Below are 13,281 nucleotides of genomic sequence, written 5' to 3'. Positions count from 1 at the left end.
TTCAACAATAACCCAAACAGGCTGAGAGCAGAACAAACTTCTCTTACAGAACTGCTAAATGATATACCTACAGCATAATAGGAAAGATGTGAACCAGGATTTACAATAATATTAAATAAATAAGCAATAAATACAGAGAACATGAGATGAAGAGTCCTTGAAAGTGAGTCCATAGGTTGTGGGAACATTTCAATGACTGGCAAATGTAGTTGATCATGTACATTGTGAATAAGAGAAGGGTAGAGACTGGAGAAGGATTGAAGTTGCTGAATGAAGGCCTGAGGAGAAAAATCACGCATTGGTATAATGGTGCAGTCAAAATATTCAGTCTACTGTTTGTGGGATTGTCCCAGTGGTGATAAGCAGCATCTTATTTGGAAAGGACAAGCAGCTGCATAGGCTCTCTATGGTTATCTCCTGTTGTCTTGGATTGTGCAAACCTTATCTTTCAAAAGATAGGAGTATGGCATTGAGAAATGTGATAAATGTTTGGGTGATATGGCAGTTCTGTGAGATGTCGTTGAGGGGTTTTCCCTATTGTGACTGACAGTGCAATAGTTCATCAAAAGCTTGGGTATGAGTTCTTATTAATAGTGTTTGTGGCTGGGCAAGTGATGTGGGTTGTACTGAATTGAACAGTGGGTGTCTCAGATAGCACATTAAGCACTTGAAAATGCATTCATGATATTTAGTGGTGTAACACTACTGAACTTTTTGCGGTGCTGCACTCAGATCCTGAAAGCGTCATTCTTCACAGACATATGCCCCTATTATTTCTGGGGTCAACAAAGGTCTTCCTAGTTTATTGTCAATATATGGCACATCTGCTTTTTTCTATGACTCCCAGGTCATCCAGCCAGTGCCTAAAACCTTGAATCACATTCTCCTCCTTTCTGTGCCATTCCTTATCAGCTTCATTCATAGAACACTAGATCTACAGGCACATTAAGCTTCCCTGGAGGTCCAAGCTATCTTGATCTGTGCCGATGACCCATGCTGGACCTCATGGACTAGATGTTGAAATCACAATAATCAGCAGGCAGAATAAGTTTGATGTGCACTTTTGTGAACATAAACAGGCAAGTGTTACTCATACCTTGCAATGCCAGTGATAGCTTTTGGAGGGTATTTGAGATGTCTATTAACTATTGACCCAATACATCAGATTTTGGACAATCATCTTTTAGTTTTTGCTACAACATGTCCATTTGCTGTAATTGTAGCTTCCCTTATGATTTGAAGAGCTACATGTATTGTCATTGATGTTTTGAATCTGAATGATAGAGATTTTATACTATGCATTTAAATCTTTATTGATTCATTTGACTAATTTCACATTTCCATTATCCTGGTCCTACCCAATTTATTATTTCTCAGTATTCTGTCAATATTTAAAATACAGTAATGAGAGTGAAATGTGTCTTTTCCTGTGCAATTCAATGGTTTCATGGCAAATTGGCTGCTTGTTTTATCTCGGGATCTCTGAATTTTGCCTTGCCTATAAAATGCTTGTGTCAGCAGCATACAGTTCAAAACAGTTTCTAACGTTGCCATCCCAAATCTGCTATACCAACTGATATTGTGATGTTTAAAATTAGGGTTCCCCTGGAAGCCCAGGAAAAGATGGGCACAGAGGACTGCAAGGTCTTCCAGTAAGTAAAAAATAAATATAAAATTAATGCATAATTGTCTCTGCAGGTGAACGTACAATTTGTATTGTTTGGTGATAAGCAGCACACTTACTGAAATACATACTGTTTAGACTGAAGAATAAATATGTTGTTTTTGATAAAGAAGTTGTTGATATTCTTGGAGACCACATCAAATTGTTGAAAGGGTTCACCACCAGTTTCTAAGAGTTTGTCACAGCTGGCTAAATATATTTATTAAGAGACTTCTAAATTCTTTCAATTGCATTTTTAGCAATGAGGTACTCCTTGTGTTTCATGAAGATACAACAGTTTCGCTAAGTTTTAATTCAATTCTGATGCATTTGTATGTAGTTTGAAAGATTGCAATCAATATTTTAGGTTTTTTTTAATTAGTAGTACCTTTTATTTATCCACCCTATATTGATGATTTTCATATCATTTCTCAAACAATCCTTTAAACTTCTGATTTTCAGTAGTTGCATCTCTAGCTTGTGTAATCTTTCCTCATAGTTTGATCTATGGAGGCATGATTGTGGTAATCCATGACTGCATTTTCCTGCAAGGCCATGTGTGAGTCCAGACTTCTCGCAACTCTACCGACTTAAGACCGAAAATCAAATTAAGCCAATGCTGCTGTGAAGACTTTTGACAAACGTGTGTGTAGTAGGAATCCTAATTACCTTTCAAAGAAATAATACTTTTGATAACAATGTCCACTTTTATTCTTACCATCTTAAAATGTTGGGGTCAAGTGTTTACCCAGACTGATTCATTGGTTGTGGTAAAAATGAACTTGCCACTCACATTGGATTGTTAATGGAAACTATTCAAAGACAGTGCCATTTCTCTTCTTAAAGGGTCCTCCTGGTAATCCTGGAAGATCTGGCATTCCCGGAATGAAAGGACATAGAGTAAGTATCCGGATGCAACATTTTTATATTTTAGTTGCATAATTCTAATGGGATATTATCCATAACAACTCAGTTATTAACAATAGTTTATTTTTACTGCATGCATTGTAGGAATGTATGTGGATTGTCTAATTACATGTGTCTATTGACAGGGGTTCAATGGACTTGATGGTAGCAAAGGTGAACGAGGATCTCCAGGCCCATCGGTAATTATCCCAATTATTTTTGATTTAAAAAATCACCAATAAATTTTTAAAGAAAAGAGAATTAAATAATTAAGTTTTCTGGATGTTATTGTTAGAATTACAGTGATTTTTCCATTTCATTCTCAAACAGGGAAATCCAGGCTCCCCTGGATCCAATGGCTTGCCTGGACCTACGGTAATACAAATTTACAAAATGCCTTGGTATTAGTTGCCATAGAGAATACTGACACATCTTTTCCTTAATATCTTCCTATCTAAAGTCTCAGTCCAATTTCAGTTTTCATCTGCCATGACATAGTTGGTTGACTGTGGTCTGTATGCCCGGTTGGTTCAGAAAGCAGCAGCTGTATCCAAGGTGCAAGTATATATCACTCTGTATCCTTAGATCCATTTCTTCCCAAATGCTAATACTTTGTATTCTGTTCTTGTTTTACCTTGTTCTACTTCAATACACTGTTAAATGATTTGACCTCTATGAACAGCACGCAAAGGCAAACTTTTCACTGCATCTGTGTACATCTGACAATAGTAAACCAATTCCACTTCCAATATCATAACAAGATACATTGGCATAACTACCAATTCCCATGGATAAAACTGGTATCAATTTGAAAGCTGCCTGTACATATGTATGGATGGCAGATACTGTCCTTCTCAATCCCATTTATTGTTTATGGGACTGATGCACCATCAATAACTCTTGGAGATGGGAGGCGAACGATAGGCTTTTATTAGCTGCAAGAGACCACGATTAGCAGCAAGAGACCACCACACAACATCCTGGAGACTGAGGGAGGAGCAGTGCCTCCAATCGCCTTTATACAGGGGTCTGTGGGAGGAGCCACAGGAGCAGTCAGCAGAGGGGCGTGTCCAGACAGGTATATGTAGTTCACCACAGGGAAATAAAGTAAAGTTAAGGCCAGAATATATTTTGAACCCAGTGCATCATGCTGCTGGTGGAGTCTTCCACTGCTTCAGGGAAGTAGAGGCTATGGCTTTTGGATGTCCTATTGAGGAAAATGACAAAATACAAAATCAAATCAAAACATTAGGTTGACTAAGTCAATTTTATACTTGTAAAGTCAAAAAGCAAAGAGCATTTTGAAGAAGAAGGATTAAAATACTTTTGTTGTAGCATACATTCTATATTATGCATGTTGATAGTACATTTCAGATGCTGATTGTTGATAATTACTATAATGGGCTGGGTTGATCAGACCTAAACAACTTAAGTGTCTGGGAGAATTGGTAATTAGTGTACATTGATTCTATTATGGTTATTATTCTATTATGGTTTTATTGAGTATGCCTGCAATTAAATGAATCCCAGGATTGTGTATGGTACTTTGATAATTAATTTACTTTGAACTTAATATGTAAGTGTAAGCCTGAATGCAAACAAAGCCAACTTGACAGACACTAAGAAAGGATCCAGCAACCTAGCTCTCAAAGTGACCAACATTTAGTCATTAACAGACAGTCTTATGAAAGAATCCAGCTGCTAACAACAAACAATAGACATTAACAAACCTACAGGGTATGCCTTGTACAGACACTCTACATGCTGCAAGTCACAAAGAGTTAAATTGACATTTTAAACTGTTCAGACATACATTAAATTTGGTATAACATTGATTACTTAATTAGATGTTGGATAACATCCCCAATAATGAGGCCTAAATTACTCTTAGCGAATTCCAATTGTCACCAGACTCTTGAAAAGAAAGCCTTAATTCCAATATCATGATAATATATTACCAGGTGAACAGAAGAAATACTCCAAGGATTCTCTCAAAGACTCCTCGTAAAAACACAACACCCACCGATTCATAAAGTTCTCTGAGCCATGATCCTTCTAAATGAAGAATGCAAATTTAGTATGGCATTAAGGGTCTAAGTTAGTTTGTTGGGAACACCAAAGTCTAACATAAACAGTGAAAATATCCGAGCACCTCCCATGCAACCTACCCCATACTGACCTGTCAAGTACTTCTCTCTATAAGATCCAGGGATCATACATAGGCCTCATCAGCTACTTCAGGATTACTGAAATGAGCTAGACTGGAAACAAGTAGTTCTCAATCTGAACAGAAGAGAAGGTGAACCTTATGACTTTGAGGACTTAATGAAGAAAAGGACTGCTCATACATATGCATGTCATTACCTGGGATACCTGTGACATTAATGTATTTTGGACTTGTAAAAGATCCAGAATTGGTTTGCCAATAATGTAGGGATCATTTAACAGAGATCATATACATTGAAGAAGTCACTGCATTCCCCACTTCTCTAAATTGGATAAAGCTATTTTGAAACTCAACTGGTGATTTCAATGCTTGATTATAGCCTATACGTTTTAGCTATTAGCCTCAATTTCTAGGAATTTCTGGAAGAGGAAAGCTTGAAGAAATCCACATTGAAAAGCAATGCACCCATGTTTCACACTCATTAATTTAAATGGTTTAAAAAGCAACATAGATAAAATTGTAGATATAATGTAGAAGCCATGTAGATAAAAATTCTCAAGCAGTTTTACATACTAGCATAAGAATTCGCAGGAGGAAGAGATCAGTCAGCCTGTTGAACCACCAGACAAAAGGATCATGGCTGATCTGATTGCAGCTTCAACATTCTCACCTAGCCCCAGTAAGTTTTATTTATTTATCAGTGATCTATTTCTTTATAATATTTAGTGACACTACTTCTACCACTCTTTGAAGAAGAGATTTCTAAAAGAGCACAGTCCTCTGAGTGAATATTCTTTGCTGTATCTCTGGTTCAGCCATTTTAAACAGTGAACCCTATTTCTATATTCTCTCATGGGAGAAAGCATTTGCTCCATGTCCATTGTATTCAGGCCTTTCAAGATCCTGAGAAGCACCAATCCATGACACCTGCTCCTCGCAAAGTCATTGAGGCATGGAACCAATCCTTATGTTTACTTTGGAAACAGAAGGACAAACCATAGTTGTTTGACATGTAGGTTATCAAGCTGCTCTTTCCATTTCATACACATTAGTGTGCAACCAACTGCATTTATAAATCCATGTTCTGATATAGCAGATAAGCATTTCTTTTTTTGATGCAATTAATGTAAAAAATTAATTTTATGTTGTGAAATGAGTGCTTCTCTTTATCATGTGCATTAGGGTCCTCCAGGTTTACGTGGTGAGAGAGGACGGGATGGGACCCCTGGAACACCAGTAAGTGCTGTTATTATCATTTATGCATCTCTGTTATATGGAGAATGTTCAACATCTGTTATCAATACTTTTCTCCAGGTAACTTTGATTTATATTATAAAGAATCACATCTTCCATAGTAACAGTAAAAAGCTAAGTAATGATTATAGCAACCAGTAAATATTGCTCTAGGACCTGAAAGTTAATAATTGGAATTCAATTTTGAAATTGAGGATTTTATGGAAACATGTTTCAAGTTGTAATCTAAAATCATTAAATTCTGATTACTTCCCTTGATAAAATATTGAAGTGATTTTATTCGTAAGATTCTCCATGGAAGCGGTCTCTAAACATGGATCTACCTTTTTTTTAGGGTCAACGAGGATATAATGGCAGTCCTGGCAAAGATGGTCCCCCTGTAAGTGAAATGTGCAATTAGTGCAAAGCATTATTCATACTGCCCCTTCAGTTCTCCTTATATGGTTGTCTTTAAATTTGAACTCATAAAATTTCTGTTTATTTTTCCATTTAGGGCAGAAATGGCAATCCTGGGACTCCTGGTACTTCTGGTCCACCAGGATATAAAGTATGTGGGCTTCTTTCAGGGGCTCTGCGGCTCATGTTTTGAGGGTTGTTTGTTGCTTTTTATTGTTTTCAATTTTTTTTTGTTTTTGCAAATTAGACATTTGGCTGTCTTTGTGATGTGGAGTTTTTGTGAATTCTACTATGCTTCTTTGTTTTGAAGTTGCCTACAAGAAAATGAATCTCAAGGTCATGTATGGCATACTTAGATAATACATTTATTTGAACTTTTGACCAATAAGCATTTCATGGGCTTCATCTTCTTAAGCCCATCACCCGTACTGGAGTTCAAGCTGCTGACTGCAGCTTGCCAGAATCCTCTGTCCTGGACCAGGGTTTCAAGTTACCTGTAGGTGCAGCCCATCCTAGAAATTCCCTCTTTTCCCAGGGATGAGGTCTTTGGAGCTTCTCTTAGTGTTTCTGTAGTGCTGGGTTTCTATGGGAGGGGGTTGCTCGCCCCCAAGCCTAACACTCCTCCTTTTGCAGCTAGACTTGGGACCATCCATGGCAGAGTTATTTCATGGGCTTAGTTATTTTTTTCAGAATCTGGGCATTGCTGGCAAGTTCAGCATTTATTGTCCCATGCCTAATGCAGATAATGGACTGCCTTCATACAATGCTTTCAACCATTGAATCCTCTAAATCTTCATTTCATTGTAACATTCAACATAGTTGAATGAACATATAGTTCCTAACTTGCTGTAGTAGTGAAGCCATTTCAATTTCACTCCCAGCCATTTCTTGCACCTTCAAGCCTAAATGCTTGAAACCACAGTGAGCAAAATGGATATTAATTGTTTCACCAACTACCAGTGACAAAAATCATTGCTTTTTCAATGCAAACACACACTACTGATGCTATTTTGAAAAGTTTTTGTTCTAAACACATTGTAGTGTCTATTAGCCACACAAGTGCACAGGACTGACACTGGTTAGAAACTGTTCAACAACTGTCTCCTGTCCCAATTAAGTGGCATCAAGTCCCAAATAAACAGAAGGAGTTCCAGCTCTTTTCCCAATTAGTTCTTGTTCTTAAGTGTTGTCCCAAATATGCATCTGCCCCAATTAACCGATGGCCCAATTAACTGGAGTTGACTGTACTTGCAATGTGTGATTGATGGTTCTGACAAAGAGAAAATTGACAGCATTTGATGGACAGCAAATTGCTGCTAACAGTAATGGAACAAATAATATAATAATCATTCTTAGGGTTTTTGATTGAGGACTGAAAATTGATCTGTCTTTCACTTTTAATAGTGCCTATTTAGTGTATAATGTTCAGGAAAGAGAGGAGAAGGAGCCATGGTGAAATTCCACACAGATTTTGAGGTGTCTTCCCAAATTATGTGTTAAAATTCTACTGCTAAGTTATGAATTTCAGTATTTACAATGCAGGTTTTACAATGAAGTCGAAGTTTACATCTAATGGGGGGGAATGAAAACAAAGTGAAATGAAAGCAATACTGTACAAAAGGAATGCCAACTAACTTGACCATGAAGCTTATAACTACAAGTTGCTAAGCTGATCCAGAAGAGTAGATTAAGGGAGATCCATGATGATCCAACTGAATGGATGCAAAATTGGCTTGGTGATAGTGAGAATTATTTCAGATGGAGAGCACTGACGATTATGATTTTGTTGAGTGTTAATGATGTGATTAAAAAGTTTCTGGATGATTACAAAATTTGTGGAACAATGGATACCAAGTAAGGTTACTGCAAAGTGTAAGTCAATTATCAAGGTGGTTGAAGGAATGGCTGATGCAGTTTAACTCAAACAAGTGTGATGTAATTGATCTTGGCAAGTCAAACCAGGGTAGGACATATACAGTGAATGGAACAGTGTTGTTCAACAGAAAGACCTAGGGCTTACAAGTATATACTTCTCTGAAAGTGGTAACACAGGTAGACAGGTGGGTGAAGCAGGTGTATATCATGCTTAAATTCAAAGTTTGGATAATTCATTAGAATAATTAGGATGTCATATCACAGTTGTACAAGATGTTGCCAAGACTGTGCTTCTGGTCACTTCACTATAGGAAGGATGTGATGAAGCTATACAGGATGCTGTTACGTTCCCCAGTAACTGGGTGACTTACCAGCAAAGATAGAGAGGTCCGCTGAAGCCTGATGATACTATTTTCAAACGTATGGTTAATACAAAACATTCAGATCATATACATCGTCAAAACTCAATCTAAAGCACAGGTATAGTAATAATCAATCAAAAATAAGCTCTATCGTTGTCTAGGGGATACTGAGTCTAATGGAATATAAGAGTCACTCAAAGTCTGCAGGCTTCCCCGTTTTGGGAACCGCTGGCATTTCACATGTTGGAGAGAGAGAAGGAACACTTGCCCGTCGTCCTTGCGAAGCAAATCCCTGTTGTTAGTTAAAGCAGTTTTTCCTTTTGGGTCCAGCCACAGACTCCCGATCCGGAATCTAACGCACGTGGCTTCCTTCAGAATGGCTTCCCGCTCTGACGGGAAGCGCTATCGTGTCTTCTTCGTGTGTCTCCTTGGTGCGTCTGAGGCCCCGCCTCGGCAGCCCACCTTTTATCTGGACTGGCAGGGTTGTAGATGTCAATCAGGGTGGGGGTGAGGCAATCTTTCCCCCATCACCCATCTCACATTGCCCTGAGGGTTTGCACGTAGTCCAGTTCCTTATTCCACAAAGGTGTCTCCCAAGACAATGGCTATGTCCAAGGCTTTTGTCTGGCTGAGCGGCCAGCCCGCATTCCAAACCGTAAGGCTCTCTCTCTCTCTCTTGCGATTCTCACAAAGGAGGGGGCTGGGGTTATAACAATGCCAAAAAAAAATCACAAGGATTTTTCCGGGACTGGAGGGCTTGAGTTAGAAGAATAAAGTGGAGGGGCTGGGACTGTTCTCCCCAGAGAAAATGAAGCTGAGGGAATGACGTTATAAAAGGGCATTAGGATGCTGAATGTGCGCAGTCTTTGTCCCAGGGAAAAGGGATTACTTTTAAGGATATGAGCCAAGTACAAGCAAATGAGACTAACTTTCAATGGGCATCTTTGTTGGTGTAGATGAGTTGAGCCATGAATTTAAAGACAGCACAATTAGATTGAATGATTAAACTAACGCATGTAGGCACATCAAAGAAAATAGTTCCACATGTCATATGCCCATGGGCATTCAAGACCAGTGAAGAGCTACTGTAAGAGGTGTATATGTCTCTTGCATCTGAAGCAGAAATTTTGGGGTATTTTATGTTCTTATCCAGAAAATTTTGGACTCTCACTCTGGACCTCAGCAACTCTGCTAGCTGATTTCAAACTTTTAAGAACCAAATCAAAAGAAATTCCTGGTGTAATTTGAGATTGCTTCTTCACGTGAGAACCAGAGAGAAGATTCACAATGTTCCACTGCCACACCCCACGTAATGTAGCTTGAAGAGGCAAAATTTCTGCTCTGTCAATATTTCACTGGGTCCTTAGAGGCTGATAAGGTGGGAGTTTCCATATTAGAGAAGGGAGAAGATCAATCTTTACGTCCTGTTTCTAACCAGATACTGGAGAGAATTCAATGGAATAAAGTATAAATAGTTACAAACATGATGGAAGACCTGCAGAATTAATGCCCTGGCAAAACCTGTCATCAATAAGAACGGCAACATAAAATAAAGGGTTTTTTGATAATGATTATGAATTAAAATACCCTTCAACCTTTTCTCTTGTAATTTAGATTATGTATAAACCATCCAAAGGATTACACATTTCCAAGAATGTAACTAGAGTTTAATACTTTAACTTGCAGGGTGAAACTGGTGAAAAAGGTTCTCCTGGTTCTGCTGGTCCTCCAGGACCTAGAGGTCTACCAGGGAATGTTGGTCCTGTTGGACACCGAGGAAATCCTGTAAGTAACCAACATTTGCTGCATATCAGTCTTTCATTAACCATTTAGTAAATGGTGGAAAACAACATCTGTCTGTTTACTTCTGATTCATATTGCAGGGGAATCCTGGAAAAAATGGATCACCTGGCACACCAGGGATTTCGGTCAGTTACATCAAAATCATTTTTCATTTTCATATAGTGAACATATGTAACAAATACAGTGGAGTAATGCAATGATTATAGAGGAGACAATCTAATAACTCTCTCATTAATTTGGCTTGTATCTATCATTTGAACATGATTTAATCACGTAATGTGAATTATCTGTTCCTTAACAGAAGCCAAAGGTACTTTCTTCTACATTTTAAAGGGACCAATTAAAATTTCAATTGTCTTAGTTATATGCCTTTGGCACTATCCAAGAGTATAGCCTTTAGTAGAAACACTATTCACACCATTTTTCTTCATGTTCTTAGGGCCCTCCTGGAACTCCTGGGCACATTGGTGGGCCTGGTGCCATTGGTCCTCCAGGGCCAGCAGGAACTAACGGATTTCCAGGTGATAAAGGTCTACCAGTAAGTATGTGCCATAGAACCGTACCATTAAGCAAGGTGTCTGTGGACCCCAGGTTGGGAATCCCTGGATTCATTTGGAACAGACATTTCAAGCATGTATAAGGGTTGTCAAATCTTAAAACACATTCAACTTCATACATTAAGACAAAATGGGAGAAGGAAGGAGGGGTAATTATATCTGAGGAAGAATGGACAACAATATGGATGTATCAATGGAAGTGTACCAGTTCACAGAAATGGAGGGAGTTTGGATGGAAAAACTTGATAAGATATTTTATTACACCCTCTCAGAAATCCCATTATGATGGTAACCTCCCTGTTTGCTGGAGAAATTGTGGAAATCAAAATGCAAATCATTATCATATTTTTTGGGACAGCCTTGTTATCAAAAACTATTGGAGGGGGATACACAATGCCCTACAGGACATCTTTAAATGTGAAATACCCTTAGAGAGTAAGAACATATATTTTGGATATATACCTCAAGAATGGTTGAAAAGAGATAAATATTTAATGAATATACTGTTGTTGGCTGGTATAAAAACTCTTACTAGGAAATGGTTATCACAGGAGAGCCCGACTTTAAATACGTGGATGGAAATTACAATGGACATTTACAAAATGGAGAAGATAACAGCATCTGTTAATCATAAGCTGGAACAATTTGATTCATACTGGGAAAAATGGTTTAACTACATAATGTCTCATAGGCCTGATTTTATTCTCACAAATCAATGAATCTGTTGTAAAAAAAGTTATTTGTACATAGTTCTTTCCTTTTGCTTGTTTTTTCTTTCCACTCTTTTCAATGTGTATACCTCAGATAAATTTCAAATCTTCAAATCTCCTTTGAGTTAGTTCTGATGAAGGGTCTTGGCCCGAAATGTCGACAGTGCTTCTCCTTATAGATGCTGCCTGGCCAGCTGTGTTCCACCAGCATTTTGTGTGTGACCTCAGATAAATACTTTGTGGAGATTTGTGATATATATGATTATATGATATATATGTACAATGTCTCACATACATCTTATGGAAATGTTTGTTTGATGATGAACTTCAATAAAAAAATAAATTACAAAAAAAAAGAACAGAGTTAAAAAGTTTGAATGAGCAAGGTTTTTTTCTCTCTTTGGAGTGAAGAAAGATTAGAGTTGACTTAATAGAGATGTAAAGATGATAAAAGATACAGATTGTGGACGGCCACAGACTTCCCCACACCCCAAGCATAAATGGCTAGTACAAGGGGCATAATTTTAAGCTGATTGAACGGAAGTATAGGGGGAATGTCAGTGCTAGTTTTATTTTCAACACAAAGTGTAATTGGTGCATGTAATGTCCTGCCAGGTAGACACAGGTACATTAGGGACATTTAAGTGATACTTAGATAGGCAAATGAATGAAAGAAAATGGAGGGCTATGTGGTAGGAAAGGTTTAGATTGATATTGAATATTGAAAGGCCTAGATAGAGTGAATATGGAGAGGATGTCTCCTATAGTGGATGGGTCTCGGACCAGAGAGCACAGCCTCAGAATAGAACAGGGGTTCCCAACCTTTCTTATGTTGTGGACCAATACCATTAAGCAAGGGCACCATGAATCCCAGGTTGGGAAACCCCCAGGACAGAGGGATGTCAATTTAGAACAGAGATGAGAAGGAATTTCTTTAGCCAGGTGGTAGTGAATTTGAGAAATTCATTGCCACAGACAGCTGCGGAGGACAAATCATGGAGTATATTTAAAGCAGAGGTTGATAGGGTCTTAGTTAGTCAGGGTGTCAAAAGTTACAGGGAGAAGGCAGGAAATGGGGTTGAGAGGGATAATAAATCAGCCAAGATGAAATAGCAGAGCAGACTCTTCTCTCTCCCACACTGTCTCCGGTGTCTCCTCACATGGGCAGCTGCAATAGGCGATACCACAGCGTGAGGGCCTTGTCCACCTGGTGCAGATTCTGGTTCTGATAATAGACTACATCTTTTCTTTATCATGTTTATTGACCGTCAAACTGTCATCTAGTCATAATACAAAAATAAAAACAACACTCTGAAAGCGGTTTATAGATTATTGTATGCCAGCTACTATTCTTACATTAAATATCTGTGCCTTTTACATGTATATATCTGCTTTTTCTATTGCTATTACACAGTGCTACTGAGATACACCATTTGCAGAGGTTAGCTTTAAAAATATTCGTCTAGGACAGGGGTTCCCAGCCTTTTTTGTGCCATGGACTAGTAGCATTACAGAAGTGGTCCATGGACCGCATGTTGGGGACCCCTACAGGAAATACAAAGGATATACCAGTCAGACATAATAGTTC

General features: G+C 38.3%; 1 protein-coding gene across 2 annotated transcripts in view; it reads left to right on the top strand.

Moving 5' to 3' along the window:
• The window catches only part of LOC140728383 (uncharacterized), a 120,355-nt gene that overhangs the window by 60,257 nt on the left and 46,817 nt on the right, over positions 1–13,281 (top strand). For both annotated transcript variants that reach the window (XM_073047010.1, XM_073047009.1), the window contains 10 exons: positions 1,599–1,652; positions 2,510–2,563; positions 2,716–2,769; positions 2,900–2,944; positions 5,919–5,972; positions 6,325–6,369; positions 6,484–6,537; positions 10,310–10,408; positions 10,507–10,551; positions 10,866–10,964. In XM_073047010.1, coding sequence (XP_072903111.1) covers positions 1,599–1,652; positions 2,510–2,563; positions 2,716–2,769; positions 2,900–2,944; positions 5,919–5,972; positions 6,325–6,369; positions 6,484–6,537; positions 10,310–10,408; positions 10,507–10,551; positions 10,866–10,964 — 603 coding nt within the window. The remainder of the gene's footprint in view (positions 1–1,598; positions 1,653–2,509; positions 2,564–2,715; positions 2,770–2,899; positions 2,945–5,918; positions 5,973–6,324; positions 6,370–6,483; positions 6,538–10,309; positions 10,409–10,506; positions 10,552–10,865; positions 10,965–13,281) is intronic.

The sequence above is a fragment of the Hemitrygon akajei genome, chromosome 5, assembly GCF_048418815.1.
Source record: "Hemitrygon akajei chromosome 5, sHemAka1.3, whole genome shotgun sequence".
NCBI classification, from domain to species: Eukaryota; Metazoa; Chordata; class Chondrichthyes; order Myliobatiformes; family Dasyatidae; genus Hemitrygon; species Hemitrygon akajei.
This window is presented reverse-complemented; position numbering and strand designations above follow the sequence as displayed.